Source organism: Primulina huaijiensis, chromosome 3 (genome assembly GCF_012295235.1).
Source record: "Primulina huaijiensis isolate GDHJ02 chromosome 3, ASM1229523v2, whole genome shotgun sequence".
In the NCBI taxonomy this organism is placed as follows: Eukaryota; Viridiplantae; Streptophyta; class Magnoliopsida; order Lamiales; family Gesneriaceae; genus Primulina; species Primulina huaijiensis.
In genome coordinates this window covers 29230008-29251718 of record NC_133308.1, presented here as the reverse complement: position 1 = coordinate 29251718, position 21711 = coordinate 29230008, and the positions used below count along the sequence as shown (strand labels likewise).

The 21711-nt window shown below is 34.6% G+C and overlaps 3 protein-coding genes across 3 annotated transcripts; 2 read left to right on the top strand and 1 right to left on the bottom strand.

The window, feature by feature from the left end:
• Positions 1–7601: 7601 nt before the first annotated feature.
• On the top strand, positions 7602–14083 carry LOC140974486 (AUGMIN subunit 6-like). Its single transcript, XM_073437961.1, has 13 exons — positions 7602–7894; positions 7985–8041; positions 8156–8250; positions 8938–9088; positions 10052–10177; positions 10267–10423; positions 10845–10905; positions 10971–11262; positions 11965–12090; positions 12307–12462; positions 12561–12807; positions 12890–13366; positions 13587–14083. The coding sequence occupies exons 1-13, from the start codon at positions 7679–7681 to the stop codon at positions 13625–13627; spliced, it is 2202 nt and encodes a 733-aa protein (XP_073294062.1). The 5' UTR covers positions 7602–7678; the 3' UTR covers positions 13628–14083.
• A 1317-nt stretch (positions 14084–15400) lies between these two features.
• LOC140972399 (GPI inositol-deacylase-like) lies at positions 15401–17857 on the top strand. The gene is made up of 4 exons (XM_073434840.1): positions 15401–15510; positions 15841–16201; positions 16524–16766; positions 17438–17857. Exons 2-4 carry the CDS (start codon positions 15911–15913, stop codon positions 17552–17554), a joined length of 651 nt encoding a protein of 216 aa, XP_073290941.1. The 5' UTR covers positions 15401–15510; positions 15841–15910; the 3' UTR covers positions 17555–17857.
• Positions 17858–19240: 1383 nt separating this feature from the next.
• Positions 19241–21375, bottom strand: LOC140972398 (uncharacterized). The gene is made up of 6 exons (XM_073434839.1): positions 21061–21375; positions 20606–20697; positions 20357–20511; positions 20218–20267; positions 20039–20113; positions 19241–19940 (listed from the first exon to the last, which is right to left on the bottom strand). The coding sequence occupies exons 1-6, from the start codon at positions 21303–21305 to the stop codon at positions 19493–19495; spliced, it is 1065 nt and encodes a 354-aa protein (XP_073290940.1). The 5' UTR covers positions 21306–21375; the 3' UTR covers positions 19241–19492.
• Positions 21376–21711: the final 336 nt, after the last annotated feature.

The window sequence follows — 21711 nt, the reverse complement described above, 5'->3', positions numbered from 1 at the left end:
AAGTTCAAATATGGAAAATGCTATGAGCAAAGCTGAAGTTTGCATACCCGATAGTGGTACAACGCACACTATCCTCCGAGATAAAAGATATTTCTTGGAACTAAAACCAACAAAAACAACGGTGAATACAATATCAGGTCCTGTAGACTTGATTAAAGGATGTGGTAAAGCACAATTTTTGTTACCTAATGGTACAAAATTTTTGATCAATGATGCTTTATATTCACCACAATCGAAAAGAAATTTGTTGAGTTTTAATGATATATATTCCCATGGGTATGATACTCAAACAATGAATGAAGGGAATGAGAAATATATGTGTCTTACCACATATAAATCAGGAAAGAAATATGTGATTGAAAAACTACCAATGCTCCCTACTGGATTGCATTATACACATATACGTCCCATTGAATCAAACATGGTAATTGATAATTCTTCAATATTAACCAATTGGCATGATCGATTAGGACATCCTGGTTCAACAATGATGCGAAGAATTATAGAAAATACACATGGTCATCCATTGAAAGACCAGAAGATCTTTCAGAATAATAAGTTTCAATGTAAAGCATGTTCTCTTGGAAAACTTATTATAAGACCATCACCAGCCAAAATCCAAACTGAATCACCAATGTTTCTTGAACGTATTCAGGGTGATATTTGTGGACCAATCCATCCACCATGTGGACCATTCAGATACTTTATGGTATTGATTGATGCCTCCAGCAGATGGTCACATGTATGTTTATTGTCAACTCGAAATGTTGCATTTGCAAGATTACTTGCTCAAATAATAAAATTGAGGAATCAATTTCCCGATTATACAATCAAGAAAATTAGACTTGATAATGCTGGTGAATTTACTTCCCAGACTTTCAATGATTATTGTATGTCTATGGGAATCATTGTTGAGCATCCTGTTGCTCATGTACATACTCAAAATGGATTGGCTGAATCATTGATTAAACGTCTGCAAATGATTGCTAGACCAATGATTATGAAAACAAAGCTCCCTATTTCTATATGGGGACATGCAATTTTACATGCTGCTTCATTAATTCGCATCAGACCAAGTGCATATCATAAATACTCCCCATTGCAGCTTGCATTTGGTAAAGAACCAGACATTTCTCATCTGAGAATTTTTGGATGTATGGTGTATGTGCCTATTGCACCACCTCAACGAAAGAAAATGGGACCTCAAAGAAAGATTGGAATTTATATTGGTTATGATAGTCCATCGATCATTCGATATCTTGAACCACAGACAGGCGACGTGTTCACAGCACGTTTTGCTGATTGTCATTTTAATGAGGAAATCTTCCCAATGTTAGGGGGAGAACAGAAACATACCGAAAAAGAAATTACATGGTATGTATCATCATTGTTACATCTGGATCCAAGAACAAAACAATGTGAAAAAGATGTACAGCAAATTGTGCACTTGCAAAGAATAGCAAATCAAATACCAGATGCATTTGCAGACACAAAAGGGGTAACTAAATCATATATACATGCTGCAAATGCCCCTGCTCGAATTGAAATTCCGAAGAAACAAATTGAAGATAGTCATGATGTCATTAAACGCCTGAAGCGTGGAAGGCCAGTTGGTTCCAAGGATAAAAATCCTCGAAAAAGAAAATTCATAGAGAAACACAATGATCACAAAATAGAGAATGATGTTCCTGAAGAAACACATAATGATCACAAAATAGAGAATGATGTTCCTGAAGAAACACATGATGATGAAAATGTTTTGTCAGAACCACAAACTGACGAGAATCATGAAATCTCTATCAATTATATTAATACTGGAAAAATATGGAACCGAAAAGATATAGAAGAAATTGATGATATATTTTCTTATAATGTGGCAATCGACATCATAAATGATAATGAAGATCATGAACCAAAATCTTTTGGTGAATGTAAAAATCGGCAGGATTGGATAAAATGGAAAGATGCCATCCAGGTTGAATTGGATTCGCTAAATAAACGTAATGTTTTTGGACCTATAGTCCTTACACCTGAAGGTGTAAAACCTGTTGGATACAAATGGGTTTTTATTCGAAAGCGAAATGAGAAAAATGAAATAGTAAGATATAAAGCTCGACTTGTTGCACAAGGTTTTTCTCAAAGGCCTGGAATTGATTATGAAGAAACGTATTCTCCTGTGATGGATGCAATTACGTTTCGGTATTTGATTAGCTTGGCAGTATCTGAAAATTTAGAAATGCGTCTTATGGATGTTGTTACAGCCTACTTATATGGATCACTTGATAGTAATATATATATGAAAATCCCTGAAGGATTTAAGATGCCTGAAGCACAAAGTTCAAAACCCAGAGAATGTTATTCTGTGAAATTACTAAGATCATTATATGGGTTGAAGCAATCCGGCAGAATGTGGTATAATAGGCTAAGTGATCACTTGATGAAAAAGGGATATGTAAATAATTCAATATGCCCTTGTGTTTTCATTAAGAAAACAACATCCGGATGCGTAATTATTGCTGTATATGTTGATGATTTAAACATCATTGGAACAAATAAGGAAATTCAAGAAGTTGTGTCATACTTGAAAGAAGAATTTGAAATGAAGGATCTTGGAAAAACCAAGTATTGTCTGGGTTTACAAATTGAACAAAAAGAATGTGGAATATTTGTTCACCAGACAAATTATACAGAAAAGATCCTTAAACGTTTTAATATGGACAAATCAAATCCTTTAAGTACTCCAATGGTTGTTAGATCATTAAACATAGAAAAGGATCCATTCCGTCCATGTGAAGATGATGAAGATATTCTTGGTCCAGAAGTACCATATCTAAGTGCTATCGGTGCCCTTATGTATCTTACAAATTGTACAAGGCCTGATATATCTTTTGCCGTAAATTTATTGGCAAGATTTAGCACATATCCAACAAAGAGACATTGGAACGGAATTAAACATATATTCCGTTATCTACGAGGAACGACAGACTTGGGACTTTTGTATTCAAAAGATGCTAATCCAAGTATAATTGGTTATGCCGATGCTGGATACTTATCTGATCCACACAAAGCACGTTCTCAAACTGGATATGTATTTACTCGTGGAGGCACTGCAATTTCTTGGCGTTCACAGAAACAAACACTTGTAACAACTTCATCAAATCATGCCGAGATTATTGCACTACATGAAGCAAGCCGTGAATGTGTGTGGTTAAAATCAATGACTCAACATATCCAAATCTCATGCGGATTATCATTCGACGAGAAGCCTGTGATACTATATGAAGATAATGCTGCATGTGTTGCTCAAATGAAAGAAGGATACATAAAAAGCGACAGAACTAAACATATTCCTCCTAAGTTCTTCGCATTCACCAAGGAGCTTGAGAAGAATAAATGTATTGATGTTCGTCACATTCAATCAAGTGAAAACTCATCAGATCTCTTCACAAAGGCACTTCCTACGACAATATTCAGAAAGCACATATATAATATTGGGATGCGCAATCTACGAAATTTGTGAAGAATTGTTCGTGTCAACATGAGGGGGAGTTTACGTGACTGCACTCTTTTTCCCTTACTATGGTTTTTATCCCAATGGGTTTTTCCTAGTAAGGTTTTTAACGAGGCAGTATAAAAACACGTAATGTATACAATCATTATGATCATCATCACAAGGGGGAGTGTTGAAATATTATTTAAAAATGTGTTAAATATTTGTGTTGAAAATGTGAATGTTGAATGTTGAAAATTAGGTAAAATTAGGTGTTGAATATTGAAAATTAGTGTGTGATGATGTAGGTAATGATGTATTTTATTTTTGGATTATTTGTAAAAATTTTCTATAAATAGATCTCTCATTTGTGAAGAAAATCACAATTGAGTTGAGAGAAAAATATTATAAAGTGTGTAGTGTGATAATTTTAAGAATTTGAGATTTTTACTTTTTACCGTAAATTTTTACTTTTTCACAACAAATATGATTATTTCTTAGGTTAGTTGTTAGTTTTATAATTTATTTTTATTGCTATAAAAATTGAACATAATATCCTACAAAACGTATGTTATTAATTACTATAGGATATTATTTTGTAAAATAATGGTATAAAAAAACCCAATAAATTTTATTAATTTTTATATGAACTTTGTAGCAACGTCTTTAATAAAACACATATGGTATCATAAGTCAGTTTTGTGAGATGAATATTTTATTTGATATTATTATTTTTTATGTCAAAATTATTATTTTATATTGTAAATATGGACATGTTTGATTCGTCTCACAAATAAAAATCCGTAAGACTGTCTCACAAAATACATACTCTAAATAAAAATTCCAGAGTAAAACTTGGGGATTTGTTAAAGTTAATATAGAAATTTGCTAAATGTGTATTTTTAAAAATACAGTAGAATAGATTTTTAAAATAAAATTTTTGAAATATGGAAACATTATATAAAATCAGTTACAATTATATCTTATTATTACTTTAATCTTTTATTAGAACTTGTACATAAATTTTGTGCATTTTCTTATTTATTTAGTGATACATGACATTAAAATTTTAAGAAACTTCTTTAATGAATAAACAATAAACCGGTATTTGCAACCATATATATATATACATATATATGATCTTGAGCTGTTGCATCCGTTAGACGAATTAATTCAGTCTATATTTGGAGTAAAAATAATATTTTAAACATAAAAAGTAATATTTTTTCACGGATTGTGACGAATAAGATATACATCTCACAAAATTGAGTTGTAAGAAGGTTTCATCGAACGAGTTTTTGTTATCATGTAAATAAACTTTGACAACAATAAAATAAATTACCATAACAACATAATTAGTGTATTTTGGTTTATTCTATGGTGCACACGGAGATTTAGATAAATACATTTTGTTTTACCATAGACATCAATTCACGAGAAATGATATGCTACACCAGGTGATCTTCATCTGGCGTAGCATCTGTTAGATGTGTGGGCCATATTATGGATGGGCACATATCGAGTATTTCAGGTCAGGTACTCGATTTGCCGAGTTGTGTTTTCCATTATACGAACTCGTCCCGACTACATTGACTACCCGATTAGTCGGCTTTTTTTATATATAAAACGAAAAAATGGCTACAAACTACAAAAATATTGTATCAAAAAATAAATTAAAAAACATATCAAAATATTATCGTCCAATGTCCACAATAACAAACTAAACAAGGAAAAACAATTATAAGGAAAAAGTTACAAAAATAAATGTGAGGAAATTCAAATTAAGTGAATAATAATTGATAATGAATTAACTACAATTGGTTATTTGAAAAAGAATCGTGTAACACCAATTATTCATAATTAATTTGAATGAAGATACAATGCAATATTTTGCATCAGTAGCCAGTATACTTTATAATTTCCAATAAATATACATATTTTCGAAAATTTGAAGATGTTTTAATCTTGAAAATTTTAAGCTAAAAATATTTTAAAATCAAAATTATATACAATCTATCTATTTTCATAAATGAATGGAAGATTTTGGCATTCTTTCCAAATTAATTATTGTTTAATCTCCAACATTGTAGCTGGGCCTCCAATTGAGCTTTCCGCTGCTTTAAGTATTGTTTCTGAATCTGGGCCTTTCCTTTCGAGCCACTTAATATAACACCCCTCTTAATTTTAAACTAGACCAGATTTATTTTATTTTGGACAATAAATTTATCTTAGTTTACAACAGATTTTAAACTTTAATTTTTTAAATGCCGGACAACAACATACTTTTATGATAAAATTCCCAATAGCATGAACATATATCCTATCTGGTACGAGTTAAACAAATGACAAAAACTTGTATGATACGGTCTCACGGGTCGTATTTGTGAGACGGATCTCTTATTTGGGTCATCCATGAAAAAATATTACTTTTTATGCTAAGAGTATTACTTTTTGTTGTGAATATGGGTAGGGTTGACCCGTCTCACAGATTACGATCTGTGAGACGGTCTCACATGAGACCCACTATAAACAAATAGTATGACCATATATTCTAAAACTATAGTTTTATGAGTAGGTATTACTTGACACAATACCATATATTTATATCAGTGAGATAGTTCGACTCGATTCATATCTGAAGTAAAAAAATAATATTTTTGATATTAAAAATAATATTTTTTTATAAGTTGAATCAGCTTATATCGGATATAAGATCCGGCTCATAAAATTGAACCGTGAGACACTATTATATATTTTTTATTTTAGTTTTATTAGTGATAAGAGTATTAATTGATAGTCAAATCACCTCTCATGTGTGCATTTTTTAATAACGAGTTCGACGGCCAGTTATAATAAATAATTCCCCAATTTAGAAAATAAATATATATAAAAAAATTATTGGCCCGAATAATAATTACGAACCCCCCTGTAATAATAAAGTAAAAGGAACAATTAGCAATTAGGAGAGCAAAATTGCCACATCTGGCCGGCAAGTGAAAGGAGAAGAGTGCCATGGCGCACGTTAGAGTCAATCAACCCACATTTTCAAATTTTTTTTTTAGAAACTTGACCCCACAATCACTCAGCAGCAAGAAAATATAGAAAAAGGAACCCTCGCATTTCAAGCCAACCATCAGTCAGAAGATATATTCTCAAACCGAACCCCAAATAAAATTGTTCTGCAATAAATAAATCAAATATCACAAAATCAATATCAAATTTTAATTAACATGCTAATAATTTTTTTGAAACCCAATAACAAAAAAAAAAATTGTTTGATTTCGAACCTAAATTATATGATATTCAAATTGCGTGTTGAATCAAATTGAAATAAATATCACATTGCTTACATGTTTTTTTCTCATATCTCCAATTCATCTCAAATATAAAACGATTTGCATGTGTTGGAGCTTTAATTTGGTTATCATACAACAAGTCACAACGATTCTATGGTACTGTGCGATACCATTCTACGATGACATTGATCTTAAATTAGTGGATAAATATTTGTACCTACTGAGTTGCAACCTAAGATGTCATAGATCCAATAAGAGAGAACATTGTCCTTAAATTAGTTATGATGTTACATAATTGTATTAATTACAGTAGAAACGATACCTCGATATATATCTTATTTCTGACTCAAATAATACGTCGACATATCATAAAACTTGAGTTTTAATATAATTGTATTATATTCACCTGTTCACGTCTTCTAAAAGTTTTATATTTATATGTATTTTTTGTAAATATATATTCCTGAAGAAACCCTATACATTTTAGAATATTTATTATAGAATGTAAATTACGAATTGTATAGTCAAATAAAATATACCATTTTATCATTAACACATTATTTATCATCAATACTTATATATTATTATATTTGAATAATAATTTTGTCATCCAAAAAATTATTTGAATGGTTGGAAATATAAACTGAACATGCCACTAAACCAATTGGAGTTTTTTTGAGAAATTAATTAATTAAAAAGATACTAGAAACTAGGGTGACACCTGGGCTATAACGTATTTTCCAAAGTTAAAAGGCGTTTTTTATAATTTAGAATAATTTGAAGGGGCTTTGTGTCAAATTCAGAACTTGGAAAAAGACATGAAGTAAAAGCGGAAAATCTAATCGGAGAACCAACGTTACCCGATTTGACGCCGAGTGAGAGTGCATGTGGGATGACGATGGACAGAGAGAAGGAGCGGGAGATAGAACTGGAGAGTGCAATGTACACGAATTGCTTGCTGCTCGGCCTGGATCCGAACGTTATCGGGGTCGGCTCCAACAGCGGCACGCCTCGGATCGGCCTCTTCCGTCATTCGAATCCGAAATTGGGCGAACAGCTTCTGTACTTCATATTGTCCTCCCTCCGTGGTCCAATTCAATCCGCCAAGGCAATTTTTTTTTGTACCATTCTGTTTTTTTTTTTTAAAAAAATTGTGTATGATGGATTCAGATGTGTTGAAGTGTGGATCTTATTGCAGGATTTTGACAAGGTGTGGCCAATTTTTGATTCCGCTCAGTCCAGAGATTTTCGGAAGGTGAATTTTATTTCAGTGCTTTGATCATATATGTTTTATATGGGCAAATTTTTCTTTATGGACTGAGTTGTTACTGTTGTTTCTTTATGTGTGTGGTGTTGGGGAAACATTTAGGTCGTGCAAGGGATTATAAGTGAGCTGGAATCACAAGGAGCATTGCCCAGGAGCAATTCGAGGGTTTCATCGCTCGCAACTTGCTGTGGGCCGAGGTTAGTTTATGTGAACGATTAAGGGATGGAATTAGTTGTCTTTCTGATGTTATGATGCTGATACTTCAGAAATGTGGTAGCAACGAAACACTATAACTGGACTACGGTAGTGTGACTACTGACCAAATCATGGTAATGCAAAATTCGGAAAAAGCTATTAGAAGCTAATTGAAAATATTTATGGTTTGGACTTTGGACAGCGCTGTTAATTTATCAACTTACTTTGTAAGATCTTGGTCTTAATGCATATATGTCACGACTGATGATGTCTCTCTACAGCAGCATAAGTGGGAATTAATGCAACTTTTTCCTGGCATAAATTGTGGTAGATTTAGTTATTTAAGAGATTGAAAGAGTCTATCCCCAGTTTCAAATATTAAAAATATGGTAAAATCAGTTTACCCCGAACAACTTCTGATTCTACATGGTAACAACTTTGGGAAAGCACCTTTAATGCTATTCTTGTCTGGAGGGGGCTTCTATTTTTTTTCCTGGCAATTCTGATGCTCCATTTCAGTTGATAGATACTGAGATCTTGTCAGCAAATTGTTTTTATCAGAATCCTCTTTTGCCAAATCCTGGATTATAGTCTTACCGTATTTGCATCTAATAGCTTCTCAGAGGCATTTATGAAGTGGTGACTACTTGATGTCATTGTCAATGGGAATTTACATATACTAATTGCAGGTTCGTCGAACTTTTATGGCAACTCTCCCTGCATGCTTTGAGGGAAGTTCATAGGCGGACATTCGCACCTGATGTAGCATCAAATCCACTTCCAGCTCCCCTGACTGATGTAGCTTTCTCTCACGCAGCTACACTACTTCCTGTAACCAAGGTATTCATTTCATGTTTTCTGCCGATAAACAATGAGATGACGGGATTCTCTTATCATCTGATGATACAGCCCGCAGCTTCCCTCTCACTCTTCGTCCTTAGACCCCACTCCTGCCACCTGCCTATTGGTGCATTGAGTTCATTTTGTGAAAGATATGTTACCCGTTTAATTATTTGCATACTCTGGGACGTTGCTTTTAAAAATCAGTATCTTGAAAGTTAGATTTAACCGGGTATTATTACTTTGAGATGCATTGACTACATTTATAATTGCGTTGATTTACTGCTGAAAGACCGATCTATATCTTTCATAGCTTTCTATATTTGTCCACAATATGTTCTTGCCACGTGAATTTTCTCCTCTCTGAAAACAGTTAGTTTTCAAATGAGACATGAACAAAGATAGGAAGAAACTAATAAGTTACTTGTCATTTGATATTTTTACCTCTTTATCGGAATCTGTTGACAGGGTATGGGAAAACATCAAATTTAGAGTCGCATCTTGGACAACTACCTTGCAAAAGTTCAACCATTTATGCATTTCAGATTTAGTGAGGGACTTCAAATTTATTTGGTCATGAAAACTGTGCCTCTTTGTATTTCTGGTGTATTTTCAGGTTAAGCTTGTAGTAATGTTGCCGTGGAATGCTCATCCACGTACAAATTGTACTATTCAACTATTATAATAAAATTAGTTTTCTATCAAAAAAAAAATATATTTTTACCTCTTTATTAGCCATCTGATACCAGTTACTAATGTAATGATATTTACTTGTAGTTTAGACAAAATTGTTACTAAACAATCTGCCAAAGCTTTTTTAAAATTAGAAAGTAAGAGGATCTAGAGATTTATTTTAACTTATAGAGGCCCCTCAGAATTTTTTTAACTGTAATGAATCAGCCCGGAAGTTTAATCGTTCCTACACGTCTAAGCATTATAATATTTTAATGTATTTACAAACAGGCTAGAATAGCTCTTGAAAGAAGAAGATTTCTGAAAAATGCAGAAACCGCAGTCCAAAGGCAGGCCATGTGGTCCAGTTTGGCACATGAAATGACAGCAGAGTTTCGTGGTCTCTGTGCTGAAGAGGTAAAAATATCATGTGAGGATATACTGTGTATTATATCAGATTGTGTATCAAGGATGGACATGTGCTTACATATTTTCTGGGTTCACAGGCGTATCTGCAGCAAGAGCTTGAAAAACTGCATGAGTTAAGAAAAAAAGTTAAATTGGATGGTGAACTCTGGGATGAGCTTGTATCCAGCTCTAGTCAGAATTCTCACATGGTTCAAAGAGCTACTCGTTTGTGGGACTCACTGCTATCTCGGAAGAGTAAGTTAAATATTTTTTTGGTTTTCTTAAATTTCTAACATTTCACGCCCCTCAGTTTTATGTATTGGAATCCTACGATAAAATTCAACTCAGTTCAAGTTTTGGGCAAAAATCTTATTTCTACAGTATTATTTAGTTTGTGAAGAATATTATATTCTCTTACTTTTCCTGCTTTACTTTTAATTTATATGAGACAGGATGAGGCGTTTGCTATTAAATTTAGATATCCGTGTTCAAAATCTGTGTTTTCTGTTGAAGATTCAAGCCATGTGATTTGAGATGTGATATATTGTATTTGTTAGTTCAATGGATATCAGCCAGCTAAAAGTTTAGTTTGATTGGAAAATGAGTAATCAGCAGCACCTATTAGTTTTTATCTCATTGAATACTGAGTACAGTTTTTTGTGTTTAATCTTGTTAGGTCAACATGAGGTTCTTGCTTCAGGCCCAATTGAGGATCTTATAGCCCATCGTGAGCATAGGTGATATCAGTAACTTCATTGTTTTCTTTAGCTCCCCTTAAATTTATGCCTTACAATCATTTCAGGTATCGCATATCTGGTTCATCTCTGCTAGCAGCGATGGATCAAAGTTCGGTAATTCCATCTGCTAATTTAACTCCTGAATGGTCAGACACTGAGAACACTGAGGGTTTACATGAAGGTCTAAACAATGAGAGAAAAAGTAACTCTGATTCTTCACTCTCTCGTGGAAATGAAGAAAACTTTCCTCAGATAGATGAAAGAAACATGAGAGGGCAGCCTACTGTTGACATAGCAGAAGTCTTGCGACGTTGGACCCATGCTTTGCAGCGCATTCACAAGCAATCACTCCAATTGGTATACTACTTTATGCAGAACCAGTTATTTCCTTGCTTGCAAATAATTTCTTCAGTTAGTGAGTCAGTTGCTTTATTGTGAATTTGGATTGTGAATAGTTCTTGACGTGATTAATTCCTGATCGAACCAGTCCTAAATTTCCTTTTATCAAATGTATTTTGTGTCCTTGGTATTATGATTCCATCTTCTCATTGTTCATTAAATTGTACAGTGTCTTAGACAGATGTATGAAATGAGTGACTTGGATAAGATTTTATTCGAGAGATTGGTGAATTGATAATAGGTTATGCATAGGAGATTTCTGTTTCTCCATGTAAGTTGAAGTATAAAACATGTGCACACATATCTTTGCTGTATCAAATTGAGTTCTTGTTTTATTCTTGACCTAATAGTTCCACTTAATTTCTTTTGTATCGGAATTCCAGTGTATGAAGCTGCTACATCATTGGTTTTTGGGAATTGGGAGTGGCAGCTTCTTTTGCATGGATTTTTCATTTGCTAATTGGCTTGCACATTATCTTAAAATACTTCTTTACAGTTAAATGAATTTTCAAAGTGTGTACTTGAAGAAACTATTCTGATTTATAAAGTCATTGAATAATGACGAGTTCCAAGTGTTGTTTTTGTTTTTTTCAAGTTTTTACCATACTGACGGTTTATGCTTGTCATTTGGAAGACATTTTTACTCTAATTTTGACACAGGCAAAAGCAAATGATGGTGAGGGTCCCGCGCTCCTACAGAGGGTGGATGATAGTGGTGCCAGCAGTCATGCTGAATCTTTGGCTGCAACCCTTGCTGAACATAGGCAGCACCTGGATAGCATTCAGGTGGGCAATGGTTTAATTGATGTGCTTTATGTGTTTGCTGTGATGCAGAGTTTACAAGTTTGTTCAGACTGTTGATGGTTGTTCCATGAAGCTTACACCTTATGCTAAATGGTCCTTAGAGACTTACACCACATGCTGCTGGGCTTGTTTTCTCTTTTTATGTGTTGTGAAGTTGTTAAGTCATTTGTTGATTTCGTAGATTGTGAATACGTACAGGTGCTTATCAATCAACTAAAAGATGTTGCTCCGGCTATACAAGACTCAATCACGGAACTTACAGAAGAAGTTAATGGTATTTCTTCCAATATTACTCCTCTTATGAAGCTTAGATCTACCTCGCCTGTCCAGGCACAGAACAGTGGAAGGGCATTGGTAAGTTTATTCTTCCTCGTACATAGTCTTCTAAAGTTCACGAGCTCTTGAGTTGACCTTTTGTAAATCTGCTCCTTATAAGTTGATGTGATGACCAGGAAAAGGATTCTGATGAGGTTGCTGAAATAACCTCTAGACTTTCATCTGTTCAACTGGAAAGTGTATCAGCTAGTCCCCCTACTTTAAAACTTCCACAGCTATTTAGTTTGACTCCAAATTCTTCTGGGAAAGGTGGAAACACACAAAAGCGAACGACAACTCAAATCAACCCAATAGAAACCATGACAGATAAAAAGCCCCTGGAGCAGCCTCCTTCAATCAGTCATGTGGATAATCCACCACATGGTTTGTGATTTGTTATTCTCCTTCTTGGCTCACGTATGATAGAAGGCATTCTTACTTTTTCTGTTTTCAATTATTTTTGCAGATGAAGATATTGTTTACTTGCAAAACTTAAAGAGATCTGTCAGAGAAGCTGCCCTTTCATCTCAATCACGGAACTTGGAATCGTCCCAAGACAGTCGTTCTGATGAGAGCTCCGAGCACTTTTTTGTTCCAATTTCTGGGTCTGGATTCTCCCGTCGTGGGCAAGATAAGAAGCCTGACTCACTAAAGGGTAGACAGTCATTCAAATCTCAAGCAAATTCTTCCATGCTTCAAACACACCCAAACGACATTCATCTCGGAAGCAAGTATAGTGGAGTGGCAGATATGTTAAATGATTTGGATTCACTTGATGAATTTGATGGGGTGAACTGTTTTCTTTCTGCGGTTGGTTCAAATTCATCAGTTTCTGATGCACATAGGTCCTTCTATGATAATGATGAAGTTCAGGATCAAGTTTTCTCTCCTCCTTTGCTAATGGATGTTGCACTTATGGCTGATTCTTATGAAGATTTACTTGGTATGTTGATTCGCGACATTACATTCTTAATGTTAGCTTTATTTTTTTCTTCGTACCAAAGTTTTTTTTTGAATTTTTTCCAGTTTTCAATGAAAGTTGGTCAGGTCCCAGTTAAATAGGTTTATAATAATTCATTTCTTGTTTTCATTAAATAATTTCCCTATTGGTGAATATTTCTCCGATATTGTAATTGTTTAATCTAAATATCTTGTTGGTGCAGCACCCTTATCAGAGACTGAAACAGCTTTGATGGAACATTGAAAATAAAAGAGTGAGAAGATTGTGTCTTCAAGAGATAATTTCTTTAGTGGAATTCCTTCCCTCCGTTGTTTAACTAAAAATACTTCCCTGATGTTTTGCTTGCCTGGTTCTGTCTACTCCTGCTACTGTTGCATGCTTGTGGATAGCTGATCTGGTTTGACATATACGGAAATTATAATTATTTACTGCAGCAGTAAACTGGGCTTGCAGATTTACATTATGTTTTTGCCGAAAAGATTGGCACACATGTTTGTTCAGATTCACATTTTTTGAAGGAAACGCACGAACGAGGTAACTGATACCGGGATATAAATCTAAGGAGTCTGGCAGACTAGGTTCAATCTCTTCATGAATCATGTACCTGTTAGATTGCAAGATTCATTCTAATCTGCCAGCTAGATATACATTAATGTATTAATTTGTGTATTGATAGTTGCTTCATTTGATGAATTTTCACTACCGAAAATTTGTTTCCCTTCTTCTAACACTTGTCTTTATTTTTGTTTCTTTCAAATTTTTACCATCAAGAAAGTTGCATATATCTGTATTGAAGTTGTATGAACAATGTGTATTCTCAACATTTTCTTGACAATTTTTCGTCAAGTGTTGGATTTTCATTCAGAGACTCGGTTTAAATCTCTGTCCTCCGAGAAATGCCTACTTGGATTGCATACATGTGTCGTGAAATTTGGCCGAACCTTTGTATTCCTTGTTCAGCATAGATTTGATTTAGTGGATAATTTACGTTACCCCATGATTTCTATAAATATTGTATTTTTAAATAGTTGGGCGGTGATAACCAGAGGATAATGTTTTTCAGTAGATATATGAATTCAAGGGGATTGGCATGCTTAAAAAAATTCGACGGACTGCGTATTTTAAGATGATAAACTTTGTATTTTTAGCAGCATTTTAACATTTTGAATTGAAATTTTGTGATCGGTACTCGTTCTTTGGAGGTTCTATGCGTACGCAATATCTTATACCAATTTCTACTTTCTTCGATGATTTTGTGTTGGTTTTGCCACTAAAAAAATGGTGGTTTTAGGATAAGGTTGTTCTTCGTAGCATGCTAACGTGTAATAAGTAATTTGGCACTAAAAAATGGTTTTACATGGACGTGGATGTCTACTAGAGCACACCGTGTCCTTTTCGTTTGTCAAAATGCCACTTCTTTAACTATAATTCAAAGTCTAACAAGCTTATAAGTATTATTATGAGTAACTAACAATCGACTAACTTGGTTTTTATAAACTTCATTATTTATCACCAAAATAAGTTGATAACTAACAATCGACTAACTTGGTTTTTATAAACCTCATTATTTATCTAACAAGCACTCGATGAATAATGATGACATGTTTTTCATTATAAAAAAATTATGATTAAATACGGTCAAAGATAAATTTTGAAAAATTCAACATCTCCAAAACTTCAAAAAAGAACAAAATCGAGAATACAAAATATTCACATCTTTTGAAGCCATGATTAGCTAATATCGTCATAAAATATTGCCTCTTACCATTATTCTCAAATTATTCTTAAAAAAAGGTAAAAAAAAAAACCCACGTCTAACGGTCTAAGGACCAATTTGTGATTTTAAAAAATATATATCAATGAGTATTTTAAAGCCCAAAACCTTATGATCAATGGTCCACTGGCATTTCATTTCTGCCGGAGGAGTCGGCCCAATTCCAATTTGACCCGTTTTATCGGGTTTCTCGCCAAAGCCAACAAGGGTCAAAATATACAGTCCACGAATTAAGCATCGAATCAACGCCACGATTTGCGGAATATATTCTCTAATTCTCGGTTTCTCATACTCACTCCTCTTTCCACTCTTAGTCTCTTCGTTTTTCTCTCCCACTGTATATTTTGATCAGGTGCGTCACCTTTCTTATCTTTTCTACTATTGCGATTGCTTTTCTGTTTTTGAGCTTCTAGTAATGTGATTTCCGCTGTTAATTTGATTCCATTTCTGCTGATTTGTTTATTTTCTAAGATTAATTGCATAAATTTATCTTTGCTTAGACTTCCAGTTAACTGTTGTGGACTAGATGTACATTTCAGTATTTCAATGGCGTAGAGCTTGTGCATCTTATTATTTTACTGATTTTCATTAGTTTCTGTTTTATTTGTTTCGGTTGGTGTGAGATGAATTTTGCCACGTCTGATTTACTTGTTTCATCTTGAATCTTTGGTTGTTTACATAGTTGGGAACGTCTGCGTGCAGCAGGTGATTGGACAATAGTTCTTTGAGTGGGAGTTAAAAGTAGCCCAAATATGAAAGATTTTAGAGCTAAAGTAAGAGTAGCAGTTGTGGCTATCTTAGCTGTATCGATAGGCCTTACTGGTCTTTATGGCTTATTGAAACCAATATCAAATGATTGTGTAATGACATACATGTATCCTACATACATTCCCATATCAACGCCGGAAAACATGTCTTCCACAAAGTACGGTCTGTATCTGTACCACGAAGGATGGAAAAAGATCGATTTTGACGAGCATCTTAAAAATCTTAATGGCATTCCAGTTCTTTTCATCCCTGGGAACGGCGGAAGCTACAAACAGGCAAGTCTCTCTCTCTCTCTCTATGTGGAGTTTTGAAGCTATCTGATGTCTCCCATTAGTATTTCCTTTTTATCTGGTGGAAATTTGGAAAATGTAATGATTTTGATTCAGTTGTTGCATTTATTGATGGACTTATATCAGTTAGATTTTGGTCCAAAAATTGTAGAACAAATCTCAAAGTGTTGACATGCAGCCGTATGTAGTAAGGGCAAAATTTTTGCCATGTAGTCACTCTTTTGATGCTGTCATTGAGTTCGGAATGTTAGACTTTCATATTCACTGTTGGATACACTTGCTTATATGTTTACCTGCATTGATGCAGGTCAGATCCCTGGGTACCGAATCTGACAGAGCTTATCAAAGTGGTCCACTTGAACAGCATTTTTATCAAGCTTTCCCATATTTGGAAGAAGGAGTAGATACTGATTTGACTGGAAATATGCTACCAAATCAATACACTTCTATGCTTGATTGGTTTGCAGTTGATCTTGAAGGTGAACATTCTGCTATGGATGGTCAGATACTTCAAGAGCATTCAGAATATGTTGTATATGCCATTCACAGGGTATCTTTTTGTAACTTTTGCATAAAATTCATTAAGGTTGTGTTGTGAATGGCGAATTCAAAATACGTGGCATTTATTACGCTGAAGAACCTTACGGTAGAAGAAAAGAAGTCTAGGAAAGCTGAAGTAATCTAGCTTTTTTGTTAGCATAAATTGTGTCGTTTAGGCTGATGATGAAGTAGTTTATATGTATAACATATTTCTCAGTGTTGGGGTATGCAATTGTTTATTATTTTTCTTCATATGAGTTCTCAAGTTTCCTCAATTCTCTATAAAAATTTTAGGCAGGCTGCTTTCATGTCGTGATATTATTTTTCCCGGTCTTGCTCAATCCATCTTATTTGACAGCAATAAATCAGTGATAATCCTGAGTGTGAATGTGCAAAGGATAATCTTGAGCCAGTATATGCTCAAATGATGTTCTCATTTTAATGGAAAATTATGCTAAATATGACAGCATTCAGAATGATTTATGTAGTTCCTGTGAGCTTTTGATGTAATTTTATATCCTTGTATAACGTATTGCAACGGATTGGTATCTGTCAAAACTTTCCACGTTTTTGGGATTCTTTACTTAGCACCGGCGTCATCTTGCATGGTATATGTGATTCAAAGCCCGAATTAAACTTCTTTTGGTTTCCCATTCCGGGCTTCCCTTTGTGGGAAATCAGGTTAAGCTTTGGCTGTCTCCTTGCTGGCTACTTTTCCTTTATTTCTGCATTGGCATTGTCCCCGTATATGGTGTTTTATCCTATGGCTGCAATTGGAGTTGTTTCCTTCACTTTTAGAGTCATGCAAAGAAGGAACATAAAGAATGGTGAGACTTGCCATGGCAGCAGAAAGCATTCCCATAGACATTAGTATTGCTCTGGTATTGATTAATATTTTTGTATCAGTTTTCTTCGTCTGACTCGAGATCATGTGTACTGTTTGACACGATATAATGAGATGAATATGCTTTGTGCCATGCCTTCAGCACGGATTTTTGTAACACGTATTTCGATTACTGATTAATGTTTGAAATTCATTGCCCTTTAATCCGAACTCTCGGGGATGGTTTAGGTTCGGGTTACAAACAGCCAACGGAAAGGGGGTTGACTCAATTTGAGGAGCCATATAGTTGCACACCACCTACTTAGTAATCTTGGGGCATCTCGGTGTTTCTTACACATTTTTCAGCTTGCATTATTAATCAGTATAGATATAGATTAAATATTTTTTGTAGAGTTCCTCATTATACTATTGCTAGGTTTCCCCAAATTTCTTGAATCTTTGGATCAAAATTTTGGAGCCAAAATCCATGAACAACAATATCGAATGTGATGAACTAATGGTAATTTTTTGATTCAAATCAACACACAAATAGATCATATATATCACAGTAAAAGACAATTTTGAAAAATCACAACGGTAACACAAATGACACAAAAGAACAACCCCAAACATAAACCAAAAATTAAAATGCACACTAAAGATTTAATAGGATAAAGAAAGGCAGTAAGACATGAAAGCTGCAATTAGAATCGACACAAAGAAACCTTGTGAAAATTCAGCAGCAGGAGAGGGAGGAGGGGGCTCCATGTCCAGCATGAGAAGGTGCAGACGTGGGTGCCTGAGTTGCAGTCTCCGATACAGATATAAATGCCGCCATTGAGAGGATAATGCACAGACAAGTATATGGAGACAAAGATCTCGTCGCCGCCATTTTTACTCTCTAATGCTTTGGCTAGGTTGATACCAGGGACATTGTATGCTGACCTTTTTACATAGGTGACAACTGGTCTTGATTGTATCTGCTTCTATTCCTGGTCATCATGCATTGCGTTTCTGAGAAAAAAACTGAGTCAATGTTCACGCAGTGCTAGGTTGAGTCAAATTTCTAGTTTTTCGCAATATGGTTAAATATTTGGAGTGTAAAAAGGACCATAAATATTTGGAGTGTAAAAAGGACTGCTTAAAAATGTTTTCCAAGAAACCCCTATTTTATTTGTCATCATTCTTTAAAATAAATCGGTTTTGGTTCTGGAACTAGAACATATGATTGTTGAGATTGTACTTGCAAGAGGTTTGCGAATATGTTATTCTGTCTTGTCTAGAGTTGTATACTCGTGGAGTTGTCATCATCATGGATCAATAATAATATGCTATTCATCAAAGAAGTCTTGAATCCCTTCAAAGCATCCTTGACATCTTCGCATGTTTTGCCTTTCCTTGATTCTAATACATGCCACGGTTCATCATCATAAGCAACATGCCAGTCTGTTCTTATTTTTGTTTTTTTACAACAACATGCTAGTCTGTTGTTCTTTTTTAATTTTGACAGCTAATAGAATCATTGACTTTGTGAGACATAAGTTTTTCTACAAGCAAAAATATTTTGAGGGGATCATGAGAAAAGACTAGAGTTGAAATGGATTTTAAAATATAATAAACACCATAATGAAACGAGAAGAAAAGTATATTGGAAAATATTTATTATTAAAGATTGAAGAGGACAATTTTTTTAAAAAAATTAACATAGTCACTCTGATTGGTTCGAGCAACCGTAGAGTGAAAGAAAACGTGCCTGATTATAACACCATGGCTAGATTTATTCTAAAAAACATCTTCTTCTTTCACAGTAAGCTCTACAGGGAAGATACAACAATTTAACAACTAAAGCCAAGTCATTCAATTAAACACCCCCTTCACCAAAAAAAAAAAAAAAACAACAAAAAGTAAGAATGTCACATATGTCTGCCCCTTGAACGAATGCTAGTAGCCCTTGAGGCCATAGCTCTCAAATTTGCTCTAGCAGGTACCGCCCTAAACGCCTCCATAAATTCTTCCCTCTGCAATCTGAAAGCCAATGCGGCATCTCCATCCTGGCTTGGCAAATCTCTCCTTAAACTAGCTTCTCCTCTGTCTGAAGTCCCAGAAATTCTTGAACTTCGACTTCTGAGTCGACGACTTCTTCTATCTGATTCTGTGCCATCTGTTTCTGGATTGTTTAAAGCTTGAATAGATCTGTTTCTCATGCTAGGATTTCTTGTTGTGGCTAGACTACTTTCCTCTCGAATCGATTCAGTAGTAGTATCTGAGGTAGTCACTGCTTTTCTTGCTTCAACTTCTTTTGGAAATAGGAGCTGAATTGTATTCCAGAGAACTGTGTTCACGGTGCAGTACCTCCAATTGCTGCCACATTTAAGACACATTAATAAATTAAATCAATCAGTCTTGTATTTTATCACTTTGATACGCTAAAGAACAGCAACTACTACTGCCTTGTATACCTGATAAGTTGCCTGCACTTTGGGCATCGCTTCCCACATTTGTCAGCTGCAGAACGCAAACATTGTTTGCAAAAACTGCCATATACAAAAAGTAAATAATTCCGTCTCTATTCAAATAACGTGTTTTAGATAAATGATGAGAAAGATGTCTTAATAGTCGAGCTACATTGTTTTCTTACCTGTGTCCACAAGGTGTGGTACTCGGTTCATAACATATCTCCAGACAGATCTGCCCATATGACACCACATTCTCATGTTAGAAGCTCAAGATTGTGACAAAAAATATCACGCGAAGGAAGCAAATCTAGATTCTCTTACAGCACATGAAAGTTCTTCACGAAGCTGATCAAGGCAAGGGATCACAGGGCTTGAGTTAGAAACACCTGAGTCCTTAGCATCCTCTTTAATCGATTCTCCTCCGTTCTTCTCTACTTTTGCTATAATATTCACCTCTATATTCTTTCTCTCACATCCTAAAATAATCAAAGCCAAAAAATTAATGCAACTCCCAAAACCCTTCAGTAATTGTATGAAGAGAGAGCCAAAATCATTGGAATTAATTAGAACCTCGTTGATTTGATGTTGAATCATCATCTTCTTCAAGATGAAGAACGGTCACAGGTATGGAAACTGGACTATTCCTATGAGCCCTACGTTTTCTGTAAAGACCACCACGCACTTTGGCATTTCAACAAATTTATTGAAGAAAAATCGAAATGATTGTACTTGATAGTGAGGCAACATTCAAGGCAAGAAGAAAGTAAAATCCCCACACTACGAAAACAGATGGCGATGATAAAAAAAGAGATCTTTTCTGATAGATCTTCATTTCTGTTAATAATTAATTCAGAATAAAAGAAACGAAAATTGTGCAACAATGGTCATATTCCGAGAAATAGTAATATAAAACAAAACTTGGGCACATGAATAAGAGACACTGGAGAACTCATAAGAAATAATCCAGAAAAAACAGACAATTACAAATCAAACGTGTTATCAGAATAACACACTGTACATTTTACCTTCTTGAATATGTTGGTGGGGTCTTCAAATCCGATCTTCTCCGCTGCTTGCACAATCTGTCCGGTGTATCTTCAACAATATGAGTGGCAATCAGAAGTGCTTCTTCATCCCATCCGGCCATGGCGACGACAGATCGGAACCTTGGACTGAACAAATTTTGATTTCTCGGGCCATCTTCAGAAATAACTTGATTATCCATTTCTGGGTTATCGGGACTCTTATTCGGAACCTCCGTATCCGACATTTTCTTGTAACCTTTTTCTCCCACAGGTTTCGCAAAATTTAAAAGGAAGAAAATAGCTTTTAACGGTCATATATCTGGGGGGAGTTGTTTGGTGTGAGTGATGCGGTAAATGGGCTTGTGCAAACAATAGAGTCCACTAAAAATAACTTTTCCAAATATTTCAATTGTTTTGCAGCTGCTGACCGACTCCATGGCTGCATCATAACCAGTCGAGAATGAAGCAGCAGCACCTATAAAAGACGATGGATAAGGCATCTATTCCATTGATTCAATTCTTCTTCTTCTTCTTCTTCTTCTTCTTTTTCCTGAGAGAAAGTCTTCATTTTTTATACATGAATAAATTGACAATTTTACCAGTAGAAATTGAAGTGTCAGCATCTTTGCGTTTGTGGGAGCATGTAGTTTT